The 14,562-nt window shown below is 38.9% G+C and overlaps 1 protein-coding gene across 6 annotated transcripts in view; it reads right to left on the bottom strand.

The window, feature by feature from the left end:
- SPEN (spen family transcriptional repressor) overlaps positions 1–14,562 on the bottom strand; it is a 451,658-nt gene that overhangs the window by 411,161 nt on the left and 25,935 nt on the right. For 4 of the 6 annotated variants that reach the window (XM_078642529.1, XM_078642530.1, XM_078642531.1 and 1 more), the window contains exons 2-3: positions 11,487–11,807; positions 7,090–7,569 (exon numbers count right to left, since the gene is read on the bottom strand). In XM_078642529.1, coding sequence (XP_078498655.1) covers positions 7,090–7,569; positions 11,487–11,807 — 801 coding nt within the window. Of the gene's footprint in view, positions 1–7,089; positions 7,570–10,235; positions 11,808–14,562 lie in introns of all 6 variants that reach the window. The other 2 variants (XM_078642533.1, XM_078642534.1) reach the window with 1 other exon arrangement.

Genomic DNA, 14,562 nt, shown 5'->3' with positions numbered 1-14,562 from the left:
ATTGCCATACCCTCTGCCGCATCCCCATGCCTTCCATTGATCTCTCTGTGTGCAATAAAAGTCGCGGCAAAACGATGCATTGTGAAAGTGAAAGCACGCATGGCGAGCTGGAAATACAACAAACAAAAAGCGACCTGCAAGTGCTGTTTAGTTAATTAATTAAGCAAAGAGTTCTCCCGAACGGCTATGCAAGCTACAGAGTAAGGACACATTAAGGCGGCCCAGTCCTGATGGGAGGTTACAAAAGAAGACATGGAGGTATTAGGGAGCCTAGAAGTCATGAGTGGCAATAGGAAGGACATTTTTTCAAAGATACGCTGGACCAATGTTTTTAATAGTTCTGAGTACGAAAGAGCAGATTGAAGATGGCATTTTTTCAAAAGGGTAGCCAATGTAGGCCTTCAGGGTTGGGGACAGGGAGCCCTGCAGCAAAAGATTTAAGATAAGGGGACCAGACAAATTCTGAACAATCTGTAGTCTATGAAGGAGGTCGAGTGGTAATGGTAATGCAAATAAAGGCAGAATGAAAACAACAGATTAAACCACTGTTTTGTGCAGCATTCTTATAATCTGAAAACATTTGGCAGCCAAGCAACTAATCTGGGTAGAAATGATAGCGCGATGTCAAAAATCTCAAAAGGTTTTTCACAGAGTTTACAGTGAGGGTACAGGTCCCAACACCCCACTGTGGTGACTAACCAATGACTGTTTGCCAAATATAAGTACCTTAGACTTACCACCACTGAGCTTAATACAGTTATGGCTTGTCCAATTGGCAACAGTTACCATGCAGACTCAAAGGTTGCTTTAGAGTTAGGGAGATGTCACATGGATTGGGTGTCATCCCCATAGGATACAATGTTAAGTCCTAAGAAGCGCTCCGAGATGTAGATATTGAATAAAGTCGTAATTAAGACGATCCCTCAGAGACTCCAAACTGGATAGAACTGAGTAACAACTGAAAGGATGGGGTTTGGGGGGAGTGACCATTTTAGTTCTGCCCAATGAGATGGTGCGAACCCATTTCAGAGCTTGCATATGGATTCCAAAGAAGAGAGACCGAAACTGAGGACCGAATGAAAGACTGTCAAAAGACATGGATTGATACAGTAGGGCCAGACAACGAAGCCTCCTTGGTCTGAGATGGTTCTGAGATCATCCGACACTGCCAGCAGTATCGTTTTGGTACTAGGTGGCAGTCAAAACGAAGACTGAAAACAGTATAGCATGGCATTTTCTTCCCAAGAAACTTTAAAATTGAGATATTACTAGTTTCTCTAGGATTTCTGCAGGTATCGAGGAAATTAGAATGTCCATAGTTGGTAACAATCCTGGGCTTACATCTGGTTTTTCAAGAACAATGGCCTGCTTCCACGTATTCAGGACTGTAATCCTGGTCAATGAGCTGTTCTAGATCTTTGTGAGAACACGGCACATCCGATCTAAAGCTGTTATGTATTATACGAGGGAGGCAGGTGCCAAGAGGAGAACCTGGTTTAGTGGAGTACATTGGGATGAGTAGCTGATCAGAGGTTAAGAGAGGAAAAATAATAGAGTAAAATCAGACAGCAAAAAACCTGGAGGCGAACAATGGAGTACACAAGATAAGCAAGGCAGAGTCAAATGTAGGAGTGCTGGGAAATAGGCAATGTTGTGTCAGACTTATATGTGCACCAATATGTGCCTCGCAAAAATAAAATTCAGTGGGAAAGGTTTTTGAAGAACGAGCAACACTGCAGAATCTCCTTTTATTGGGAGATATTCTGAGGATGGTTCCAAACAGTACCACTGCAGTAGCCGTGCCTCTTTCAAGGAAACCAGAAAAACGTAATGCTAAGCACCTGAAGACAACTAGCATAAGAATAAGTCCACAGCAGAGCCATGAAAAGGTTACTTGGTTTGATATGCAACCTAGCAGAACATCTGGAATCTCAAGTATACAAATTAAGCACATGGAATCTGAAAAATAAAAATCATTAACTTAAGGTAAATAGAAGAGCTCTTTGTAAGCTCTAAACTGACAACTTAAAAGGACAGAGCAACTTCCACAAAATAAAACAACTCCCACATGTGCACAGCATTAATGCACAAACTAAGTTGCCACATACTAGCAAGCTTAATTTCGGGTGACATTTGTCTTCAGAATAATATAAATCTTAAACAAGCCTTTGCAATGCAATAGGTCGCGCATTTGCGCAAGTTTAAGCTATTGGCATTGTAAATGACAATACCTTTTATTTAGGTTTTAAAAACCAAAACATAAATAAAAGGCATTGTTATTTACAATTCCAATAGCTCAAACTTGCATAAATGGGAGACCTATTGCATTGTAAGTGCTTGTTATGCAGTGAGGAGAACTGGACATGTGGCTGAGAGCATTACTCTTTGGAGATTGCATTGTTGCTGCTGTCTCGCCAGTCACACTGTTTTACGGTTTTGCGAAGCTCACAAACTCTGTTCTATTGTTATAAAATATTCACAACCGAGGTGACCGTGCCAAGCCCCACAAGTGTAGATCATTTATTTCGGGATGCCGCCAGCAGTAACGATTGTAACATTTATCAACTCTTTGGCTGAGAATCTTCAAGTTTCAGTACTATTAATTCGAGGAAGGTTTGGGGTAGATTCCGACATGGATAGAAAGTTTGGCATTTGTCGATTTGGCACCAACTAGACTTCCGGTCAAAATGAGGGCTATTGTTGGTCTACACGACTCAAGTTATTGGAGACTTGAGTCGCCTGTAGTGAAATGGTTGCATGAAAAATAACTACTGTCACTCAGCTTTTTGTCCTTCCGAAGTCGATACAGTAAGTTCCTCTAAAAACGAAAATAGCAACAACTCTTGTTATTTACTATATTTAGAATTGGCCTTAGGAACTTAATTAATAAATGACCATAGTGCCAACCTTACTGCCATTTTCCAACACACATCTTGCCCATAGTGGCAACGTTTTGGAATCCATGCTGCTCTCAGCCTAAGCCGGGCGCAAGGGGTTTCATACAGGTCGATGGGTGTGCGGGTTCACCGGGGTGCTGAGGCAGGAGGCAGCCAGCACCGAGGCGTGATGTGACTGTTCCAAGCTGCTCTCAGCCTAGGCCAGGCGCAAGTGGTTATGAGGAAGTGAGCAGTACAGCAGACCCAGGTAAGCAACAGCCCATAGCAGCTCAACAGAAGCGCCCCTAACCCGGGACAATGTTTTAATGGGTTGTCTACGTGCAGCTCCAGAGTCCCATTATTGTAGAACGTTACCGTTGCGTGTTCCACTGTTGACAGTTAGTGTGGGGCTGGCGATGGTGGTACACGCTTCGTTGCTGCCTCTGGAGCTTACTGGAAAAAAGACACGTTTTCCAGTGAACGTGTGTCTGGTGTCATTACTGCACACAATAGACACGGTGCTGGTACACAAACAAAGGCAAAGCAAAAAATAGTGCTTACAAGACTAAATAACACGTATCAAAGTAAAAGGGCCAGTCTCCATGGGAGGATAAAAATGAAGACAGGGCGGTACTAAGGAGGGACTAAAAAGCCTATTTATGAATCAGAAGCCAGCATTTACGAAGGCCAATGACAAATATGGGCGGAAAGTGGGTGGCGCTTCTATTCCATACTCTACTACAAGTCTCGCAGCGCATGCACGCAGACTCTAGGCTCGACCTAAAAAGAATGTTATTTAACTTTGGATGCGATTTATTGTAAAGTAAGTAGCACTGGAAGGCATTACAAATGGAGCAATACACTAAGTGTAACACTTTCATTTAAAACAATAGCACATCTAGGTGACATGGTGTTCATGTCCTCTCATATTTTCTATATCGAAGTAATCGAGATTCTAACTGCACAGATCAAACACCTAGATTTATTATTAATGGGTTCCAAGTAGGGAGTTGCCTCCACTGAGTAACCAGGCGTGCTTAAAGAAGGCCAATGTAAAGGACTGTCCAAAGAAAAGGTAAAGTGGAGTCCGAAATATATACTCCTGTCAAATCAAAACAGAGGACAGTTTCTGCTATTCATTTCTTGACCATATAGGCATGTAGACAAAGAAAGGGCAATGTAAGTGTGTCAACGATTCTATCAGCATCCCAGGATGGGGCAACAACAGATTTATTTAAGGAAACTTATCAGGTAATCTACTAAAATCTGTTCTCGCATCCAGAACAAATGCAAGGATATTCTTAAAACACCCTTCGATGAAATATCTAGAAATAGTTAACATACACTCTGTTAAGAAATCAAGAAAATGTTATTACTTCCTCAGGGTCAAGGCCCTTGATGTCTAATAATTTTAAATTAAGGAATACCGATATGCATTTGCTATTTGGTCGTCAAAAATTATTATAATACACTGTAACCCACCACATACATTAACTAGGAATTTGTATTCTTCTAAATGACTGCATTACTATTTTTATGTCTCCTCCACCTATTACGATTAATGTTGTAGCTGCCCAGTCTGATACATTTAAACAACAAATTTCAGTGCTTTTATACATCAGCAATGGATTAGAGAAAACCCTTCCTATCGGTCCACATTATTTGCATCAGGCACATACAATTCCAAAAACCAAAAATTATCTGTCAACATCTGTTTTATCAGAATACAAACCTATCCACAGTGAGCTTTTTTCCACAGTACGTAATAAACTAGTGGCCCAATTCACAAATGGCCAGTAGAGAGGGAGGAAAAAAAATCTGATTTTCTTTCGCATTATCACTAAAATATTAGTTCATCCTTAAAAGCCAGAAATGTTCCTCAAAGAATCAAGTAGTTAACAGTGTGCTTTACAAGACGACAAAACATGTTCAACAAGATTTAGTCCATCAACAACCGATCAGGACTTCATCTTCCAATTGTAAAGTTACAGATGTTCGCATGTCAAGTTTTTATTTTTTACTGGGAAATTGAATTATTCCACATAGAGATGCAATAATAGCAGTGTTTCAAATGCTGTTAGCAAATGTACCATCTATTACTGTATGTTAGAATTCAAAGGATGACAGCAAGAACTACAATGAGTAATTCATAACACATTCTGAAAATATGAGCACTTACTCTTTGCAATAACCAAAAATAACGGAACTACACCTAACAAAACATGTTCAACAAGATTTAGTCCATCAACAACCGATCAGGACTTCATCTTCCAATTGTAAAGTTACAGATGTTCGCATGTCAGGTTTTCATTTTTTACTGGGAAATTGAATTATTCCACATAGAGATGCAATAATAGCAGTGTTTCAAATGCTGTTAGCAAATGTACCATCTATTACTGTATGTTAGAATTCAAAGGATGACAGCAAGAACTACAATGAGTAATTCATAACACATTCTGAAAATATGAGCACTTACTCTTTGCAATAACCAAAAATAACGGAACTACACCCAACATTCAGGGTTTACGTCTATATAAAAAAGAAATAAAAAATCCACAACATACTCCTGAATTTTAAGAGTACTTTGTAATCAAGTAAGACAGTGTTTTGTAGGTTTTAACTCCTATAAGGAGTAAAGCATCAAAGCACCAAACAGAAAAGGGCGGATTAAAGTAAGCAGAATCCTTAAAATGTGGAATTCGACTGGAGCCAGTTGACTCATGTTCAAAGCAGTGGTGCAGAACATTGCGTTCACTTACTCTAATCATCTAAAAATAGCATTAAGACATCAAGGATAGCAAAGCAAAAAATGCCAAAGTGTCTCTGCGGTTCTTTTACCCTAAAAGAAGCAGAGACACTTTCTGCAAACAACTTCAAATGGAAGGTCAAGACACCAGAAATATTTCAATGTGCTTTTATCACAACATGATAATATATTAACACAAAAAACTCGCCAAACAGTACACAGCATGTCTTAGTCAACATATTCTATTATTATTTTTGGCTGCCAGCTCGATCATCTCATGTGGGACTGAAAAGGGGCACCAGTAGAAGATATAAAGCTGCACAAGAATGGCACCATGCAAGAACGATTTACTCTTTCAAAAAAGATTAGCTAAAAAGACTGAGCAAATAAGCAAATCAAATATTGAATTCTATCACAGACTTGGCTGAAAAGCAGCAAACCGTTAGCAGCATTCACTTTACAACAGTTAACAAATAGCAATTGATGAAAGTTCTACCCCCACGCCCCCTCCCCCCACACACAAAATACCAGGAACAATCAATACTCGCTTCTAACTAGATTTAAATACTGCATAGGTATGTAAACTTAATATTGGAGTCAATTTCCCACTTTACAAGTGGGAGGAAAATCAAACCGAACAATTTGCTTCTGCTATAATGTTTTATTGTAGGAACAGCCTTAGCCAGAACCTGGTATTGAAATAAAGAATGGTGGTCAATACATATAAAATGTCCATGAAGATCTATTATTGTATAAAACGTAAGATATGCTACATTAACAGATACTGTGCAGCATACATTAAAAAAAGTGGAGTGTGGGAACAGCAGCCCAGAATATTATTTACCAAGTCAAATTTACACAAAGTGCCTTTAGATTCGTTTTTAATGCACTAGTTTACTTCGATTATAGAACAAGAAATTTTACAACCGTTTTGATCACACAATTTATAATAACTCGGTGCAAATGCATGCAATTATACAAAGTAAGGTACATGCACTTCCTTGGCACACATGGCCTTTGAGAGCAAGTTTAAAATGCACATCTGGTAAACATGTATCATTGTTCTTCATATCACTCTTCCAATGACACATGAAAAAGCCCAATAAATGTAAAAAAAAAAAATGTTTTAAAAAACCACATTGACTAATAAAGCCGGAGCAACCATTTTGAGCTATTCCAAAGGGAGCTAGGTGCTGCGGCACTGTGTCAGTGGGTCAATCAAGCAACCACTAATCGCATACAACCAATTGTAACAAAAGATTAGTATCACCCACTTTACCAGCGTGTGTTGATATGGAAAACGGATGACAATATGGAAATGGAAATGCAGCTCCAAATAAACGGATGAAGTTGCTCTGACAACCATCACACACATTAATCATTATAGGAACCAACTTAAATGGGCCACGATGTAACAACGAGCAGGTTATAGAAGCATGAAATATATTTTATATTAAACAAACATACCTGTCACTACTGGTACTGCCACTGCTGCTCACAGAATCACTGCTTGAGGATCTGCTCCTAGAACCACTGCCGCTGGGAGACCTAGCAGGCCTTGTTGCTTGCCCAGGTAATCTTTGAGGAGACTGGGTTCTAGATTGTGATGAATGTGGTGAACGACTTCTACTTTGCTGGTAGTTACGATCTGCCCTCCTTCCTCGTACCTCCCGTGTAAGGTCATCCCTGTAGATATCCCTGTGTACCACACTCGGCAACGTAAACTGCTCGCGGGTTCGAGGTTCATATCGTGCATCATGTGCATCAAAGCGTGTTGGACTTCGACTCCGTGAAGTATAGTAGATTCCATGTTGCAAAGTCCGTTCTCTGGGGTCTCTGCTATAGTAATCCTGATCGTAATGTCGTGTCCGATCAAATCCTCCAGTCCCCCTTTCATGGTGTCCATAGGCACTATGTTCATAAGCACGCTCCCTGTTATCAGAAGCCCTGGAAAGGGAGTAGGACAAACAATACAGTTGAACTTATAAAAAGTTGTCAACATCATAACACAAACTCTACAAACTCATTTTTCCTCCACTATCAGCCACAATCCAAGTATACAGGCAAAGCTAAAAAAAAGTTGCAACTTTTGCTGCAACTACAGGGCTTTTCTTTTTAGCATTACAAATCACTAACACATTCAATATGCTATTTTAGTAAATAGAGAATCAAATAAGGCATCTTACACACTTCAGTGACGTTATTTTGATTGTAGTAGCTTTGCAAACACAGCAAAATTAACTTGAGGGTAGAAGACTACTTCTTTATTCTCAAATATTCGCAATTTTATCTACATTACTACTAGCAGGTGTGTAGTCATGGCTATATCACACAGTAGAAAGTGTAACAGAGCTATACTACTCCAAGAGAGGGTTGGTATTTTTGTGAGGCTCTGCTCATAACAAAAACTAACCAGAATGAAAACGGGTAATGCCTCAAAAAATGAATTTTACAAATGACATTCCCTCTGATGCCAGCTGAACATGGAAGGTATGGCTTTGAGGAAAGGAGAGGTACCAATCCAGAATGCATTTCCATTAGCTGTAGCTGCTGGGAGGATTTCATAATGCAAAATCGATAAAGAACAATTTAATAAAAAATCAATTACCATACACACACACTGAAAACTTCTCATGGTAATACATGACCTTCCACATTGTGACTGACCTGCTTAAAGGTCTATTTACAGTTAACCTAGAATTGATGTCACACCGAAATTATTATTGGTTCATTAAAAATAAATGGTCTAACAACGGTCTTCGGATCATTTACAGTTTAACTTTTTCCTCCCAAATTCTAAAGCACTAATTCAGAAGCCCCCCCCCAAAAAAAAAAATTGTCATCACTACCCCGTGCTTAGAATACACAAATGTACTGCATAACAAAGGACCGGTTTTCATGGAAGAAAGTTAGCATGAGTGCTCTCAGCAGGCATAATTGGTGGACACGTAAACGGAAATTTTAAGATAGCTTTTTATTATATCTTAGCAATTTAGTTTCCAGCGACTACACCGGTATAACTTAACAATGATTAATGTTAGGTGTTTCTTAGCTTAATCAGTAAAAGTAAACAAATACTTAAGCATCAGCAATTCATTTGAAGGGCTAGATCAGTCATGTGAGAGGTGATGGAGACTTTGACAAAGAGACTTGTTCAGTCATGATGTGGTCTATGTTTTGTCTTACTTCCTGAGCCCTGTCCCCTTTTGCCTTACCTGAGCTTTTCTATTTCTCTGCTCCCCATTCCTTCCCTTCTTGTCTTCCTGTCTTTCGTAATTTGATCCTTGTTCATTTATGTGAACCATTACTTAGTGAAATATACAGTGTGGAGAATTATCATACTTTTTTTGTGGCTACTATAGGAGGATACGGTCGAAACTTTGATTCTGGATTGTCTTGGTTCACTGCAAATATTCCAATAAAAATTATTAAAACCTAAACATTAAGCGGAAAAACATAATTTGCTTAAAAATCCACCGTTTATTTTCAGACCGCCTATTCTACATCTGATTTTGATTGAGATGGTTTATAGCAGAAGCACCAGTAAGAACCAAAACCCGTAGATAGTCTGTGAAGGCTGTGAGCTATTAAGTTTACTCAAGAACAGAGGGTGGTGACATATTTTAAAGCTGCCTTCCAAGTGTCTCCGATTTAAGTTAAAACTTACCCCCCCATTATATTTGTATTTAAATCGCAGCCTCGCTATCTAAGAAGTGTGAAAGTAGTGCTATTTGAACAACTTTTACAGAAAAATGCAAAATATAGTATAACAAATTTGTCCCGCTCTAAAAATCGTGAAAGCAAAGTCCACTTATCATAATATTTAAATCCACTCACAACTTTATGAAGCAAGCTGTTAAATTAACTGCTACTGTCAAAACGGTGCTGCACATAAGAACAAAAACACTTCACTTTGAAAAGAAGATACTAGTTTAAATTTAAATTAGCAGCTTGCAATCCCAATACTTTTATTCTAGGCAAAAACGGAATCAGTGTGTAACTGCATTTGAAACACTGATCACCAAACATTAATCACAGAGGTAATCTGTAAATGTTCTATAACGTAGAAAGGATTACTACTTAAGGTTTACTACTTAAGTGTATTCATTCCATAATTATAGGGGGGTGGGTGCAGAGAACACTGGCACAACAGCAGAATTGCAGGGCCGACATATAACAATTATGATTGAATTATTTTAAATTATTCTCATATTTAAAAGGTAACTACTTGCAAATTGGCACTCACTACACGATTAGCAACAAAAAAAAAAAAAAAAAAGTACATCGTATCCATATTTTTAGAACCGGAAAACAATGAACGACTTGCATCACTGTCTTATTAACCTCTAAAATATTAACAACCACTAATCAAATGAAGGTCTGAGCAGTAAGTTAGAGGCATTGCCACTTGAGTACAGCAAGTCCCCAGACATAAAATAGAGGACACAGAAGGCTGCCACAAGAGCCAGTAAAACGGCAAGGATCACATCTAAGGGCTATGGTGGTTTTATTTTGAATGCATACAAGTACTAGGTACTACTAAGGTTAGTGGAAAGAAACGGTCTGACTTAGGTTAGGAGTGGAGCTAATAAGACTGGGCAGGGCATACCAACCTTTTCCAAATGAGCCAACTCGACCTATAATCCCAATTAAATCTAGAATTGTAAGTATTTCCCCAATTTGGCCACCTGTACGGGGGTAATCGACCTTCTCAGTGGGACAGGGAAAAAAATTATCATAGCTGGAAAAAAAAGCATTTCCATTGGGCACAAGGTTGCAGAGACCATGAAAATAAGCAACTCTCCAAGACCCCAGCTTTCCTGCGTCAAATCGGTGCAACGATGCATCAAATCCAGGTACTTTCTGTGTGTATTTTCTTTCCTAAAATCTGAACACTGCAGCGGTTACAGGGTACCCAGTGTGAAGAGATCCACATTTTTGGCATGTTGGGCGGAAAATAAAGAGAAAGAAACAGCCGGTTCCAAATCACTCTCCTCCAGCACATTTTGATTGAGGTCACCATCAGTCATTTTTTAGCACACAATCCTTATAAAGTAATCAGTATAGATTAGCAGCATCCCCCATTTATACAAGGGTATCCATTTTTCCATTGATCACAGGATTCCTAACAGCAACCAAGCCCATCCTTATAGGGCAGCAGTTAGGGCAATGCTTGGTGTCCAACAGTTGAAAACCATTTCCAGAAGATACCCATTCCATTAATCTTCCAAGGCTGAGTCATACAACCCCAATGCCACATGGAAAATAATCCCAAAATATGAAAAAAGAGAAGATCCACCAAATGATGAAAAACACTCATCATCTGGATCTATTAACCCATTCCACGAATAACAAATGCCTGCAGAATCCAAAGACATAGAAGTTACACAACAAAGTTGTAATTCAGGAAATTCCAGTTGACTTTGACACAGTAGTCGGACAGCCAGACGTCAAATTCTTTCCCATAATTTTTCCGCCATGAGGACCTTTTAGACGCCACACAGGAACATTGTCCATGCGCTGCAGCAAACCTAGTTCCGTTTGGTGAAAAAAATAAATCCAAAAAGGCCATGCCACATTTCAGGAAAGTTTCACCAACCAACAATCCATGCCGACCACTGGAACACTTCCACCCTTAAAGTGCAAGATCGTCAGTGTAGATATCCAGCCAGTTGCACGTACCATCCTTAGCAGATCCATAAGTATCCAGCCACTGGAGTTTCGAGTGGTTTCCACTTGTAACCCACAACAGGAAACACAGAATTCCCAAAATTTGAATCCATCTGGGGGCCCTATAGGGTTTTTTTTTTCGCAGCTCAGCATATCAAATACAAAATACCTGCCTAGCGAAACCTTAAACTTACCCATCAAGTCTCCGCTCATAACGTCCTTCCCGTGCATGAAGTGATGTTGGGGTGCCATAAGTGGGTCCCCCAGCACCTCCTCTGAACCCAGAAACCTCTCTAGTACGAGAGGTTATGGAAACTGTATCATCCAATCCCCGAGCTGCGCTCGGAATGGTGCCTGGTTCATTATAATCCGTGCGTAGGTCTCTATCTCCCATTTTGTTGACTGCATTGTGTGCCTTCTGTGCACTTTTGATATCCACAAAATCCACAAAGGCTGCCACTCCACCATCGGAACCCCGCTTGGGCAGTATTTTGACACTTTCAACACGTCCATACCTAAGGAAAGAGAAAAGTGAAAGTAAATTACTAAGTGCAAAGAAAAAACAAGAATTAAAAAAGTTTATTTGTTATTAGACCTTTTAGTTCAAACAATTTAGCAGAAAAGGTTTACAAAGTTCACCTGCATGATCAGAACTTAAGAGCCTCAGTATTAAATTATTGCAAACCAAACATCTCCAAGTTTTCTCTCCAGGGCGGTCTATGAAGAGAATAGTGCTGCCCTTCATAACTAAGGTGTTGACCTTACTCAAAAAATGCTCCCCTAATGGGAAAAATGTGGCTGGTCAAGCAGGCTTTAGAAGCCATCACTTCCCTAAGCAGAAAGTTGAATGCGTAGATACTTCTCACTTGTGCTGCTCCCATTTCTAGAACTAAATGCCCCTTCCCTAAGCACTTGTCTTTAACAGGGTTTCTAGTCTTATTGGGTTAAACTGCAATGCATTTTGGTTTTGATCATTTGGTTAGTTTATCAGGAGCACCCTCTTTATTGCAATACAACTAAGAAAGTGGTAGCATGTTGTGTTGTCCAGCTACTTGCATATTTTCAACCAGAAACATCCTTAATGTTTTGCAATCGGAGAGAGTACAATTATTGCCAATACGTATGTTGCCACATATGTACTCATACACAGACTGCAATATATCAGTTTTGATAAAATACAACTTAAAGTGCAACAAAGAAAACTGTTCGCATGTACACTGCAGACATCAGGAAATTTGTTTTATTTCAAACTGGTTTTTTTCTCCTTATAAGTCCTCGATCAAGGATAAAAAAAAGTTACACCTGGCACCCTTTAATTATGCTCCTTTTGAAAGAGACTGAAATCTGTCTTGAGAACAATTAATCAGCATAACTCACAGTGGATAAGACATTATGAACAGCTGGTTAACTTTAGGACAAGGATTGCAAAATATTGGTCAAAAACAACCGCTTAATTGTAACTAGGGTTCTAAAGAAACAGGCGTGTGGTAGAGGACTTGCATTATACGTGTTTAGTTATAAAATCTTCAAAAAGGTTCTTGTCATTATATGGACTAGCCAATTTTAAACAAAAACGATAATATACGCTGCAGAGTAGCCTGAAAATAACTCCATGTTACTCCATACAAATATGTTTAAAAAATTGACAATCAAGAAAGAGACAAAAAGGAAAATAGGCAAGATGACTAAGGAAAAATAACAGCAAAACAAGTCTAGCTAAAACAAGTCTAGCTAAAACAGAAACAATATTTTAAAGTAGTCCTTTTCTTTCAATTAGTCACTTTGCAAGGGGAACTGCCCGTGTAGGTTTTCAATTAAATGTTTGTGTTTTGGGAACATTTAGGCTTACCAGGACTTCAAAAAAAATTGAATAGTTATGTACAATATTATTTGTGGTTCCTGAAGTCACGAGAGCGAGTACCAAGAACTATCCGTCTGACCTGCATACTGAATTGATGAAGGATGAGCTAGTACACAATGCCCAAAAGATCCATTTAACATAGGAGTTGTTGTAAAATAAAGTAGGTTATGCAGATCCTGCATCCAAGAGAACGTGATAAAGCTTTCCTCAACGAATGAATGAAACGCACAAATTAGAAATCATAGGAACTACTTAATTTCCGTCTGAAATCTGGAAACAATGCATATATAACAAGTTATAATATGTTGCTAAATTTTGGAAGAAGCAGCCAGTTGGCCTTTAAACCAAGCCTCCTAATTTGCAAGATAAACACTAAATAGTACTTAAATGAGATAGCAATATTAGAAGCAAGCCCATCCAGAGAGGTGGCAGAAGATTGGCTAGTGGGTGGGGGAATTGTAGTTTTTGTGCTCTAGGAAAGAAGTAGTTTCTCTTCCGGTTATGTGCAAGTTGTTTTTTATGGTACAGCTTCCGTAGCATCTTACTAGGCTAGTGATCCATATATAGCAATGTATACAAAAGACCCTCTTAAATATGGTGTACAATGGACTCAATTTGACTACTGTTTCTAACAAAACAGCCGCCAAGAATCAGGTTTTCCCCATCAGTACCACACAAAGATCAAGTTAATGTGCCAAAAGAGCATCAACCTGCAAAATTAATGGTAAAGGCTTTTAAAAGCTTTCCCACCAAATCCTAGCCAACCAATAATGGGATTCTAGTATAGGTTTGTGATATTAATAAAGAGGATAGTGAGCACTAGATTTGACAATCCCACCATACCATAGTTTAAGAAAATACAAAAGACACAGGTAGGTTCTATTGTCCATACCAGTTTGGGCCTTGCTCTTGTAGCCTTTAGCAACATAGTGATAATATGGCAAATATAAATGAACCTCAGAGCAATTTTTTTTATAAGTCACAGACGGGGAATATTAGCCACTGAAATAACTATCAATGTATATGACATTGTAGAACAAAACAATTTCTGCAAAATGCCCCAGGTTAAATTTAAAAGTTTTAGCGAGAAGCAAATCAGCTGTGATGCTTTAGAAAAGAGGATTGTCAAAGGCAAACAAGACGTCAAGGAAAAAAAAGAAAAAAAACAAATTCAGTAATAACATCCTAAATGAATGGTCACCAATAGCGATAAATAGTTTTCCGGTGATATTTGAAGGGAAAAAAAAAACGTTTTCCGATTAAAAGCAAGCTTGATCTGGAAAGAAGGAGGGGCTAAGTGTAAATGGTGGGTGCGAAGTAGAATATTTGGTTGTTTTCTATTTAAAGGGAAAAAAGTTGCACAACCATTATTAACTTGCTTTTCCAAGTCATCTTGGGCAAGAGTCTTA

This window comes from Lissotriton helveticus, chromosome 5_1 (genome assembly GCF_964261635.1).
Source record: "Lissotriton helveticus chromosome 5_1, aLisHel1.1, whole genome shotgun sequence".
Taxonomy (NCBI): domain Eukaryota; kingdom Metazoa; phylum Chordata; class Amphibia; order Caudata; family Salamandridae; genus Lissotriton; species Lissotriton helveticus.
This window is presented reverse-complemented; position numbering and strand designations above follow the sequence as displayed.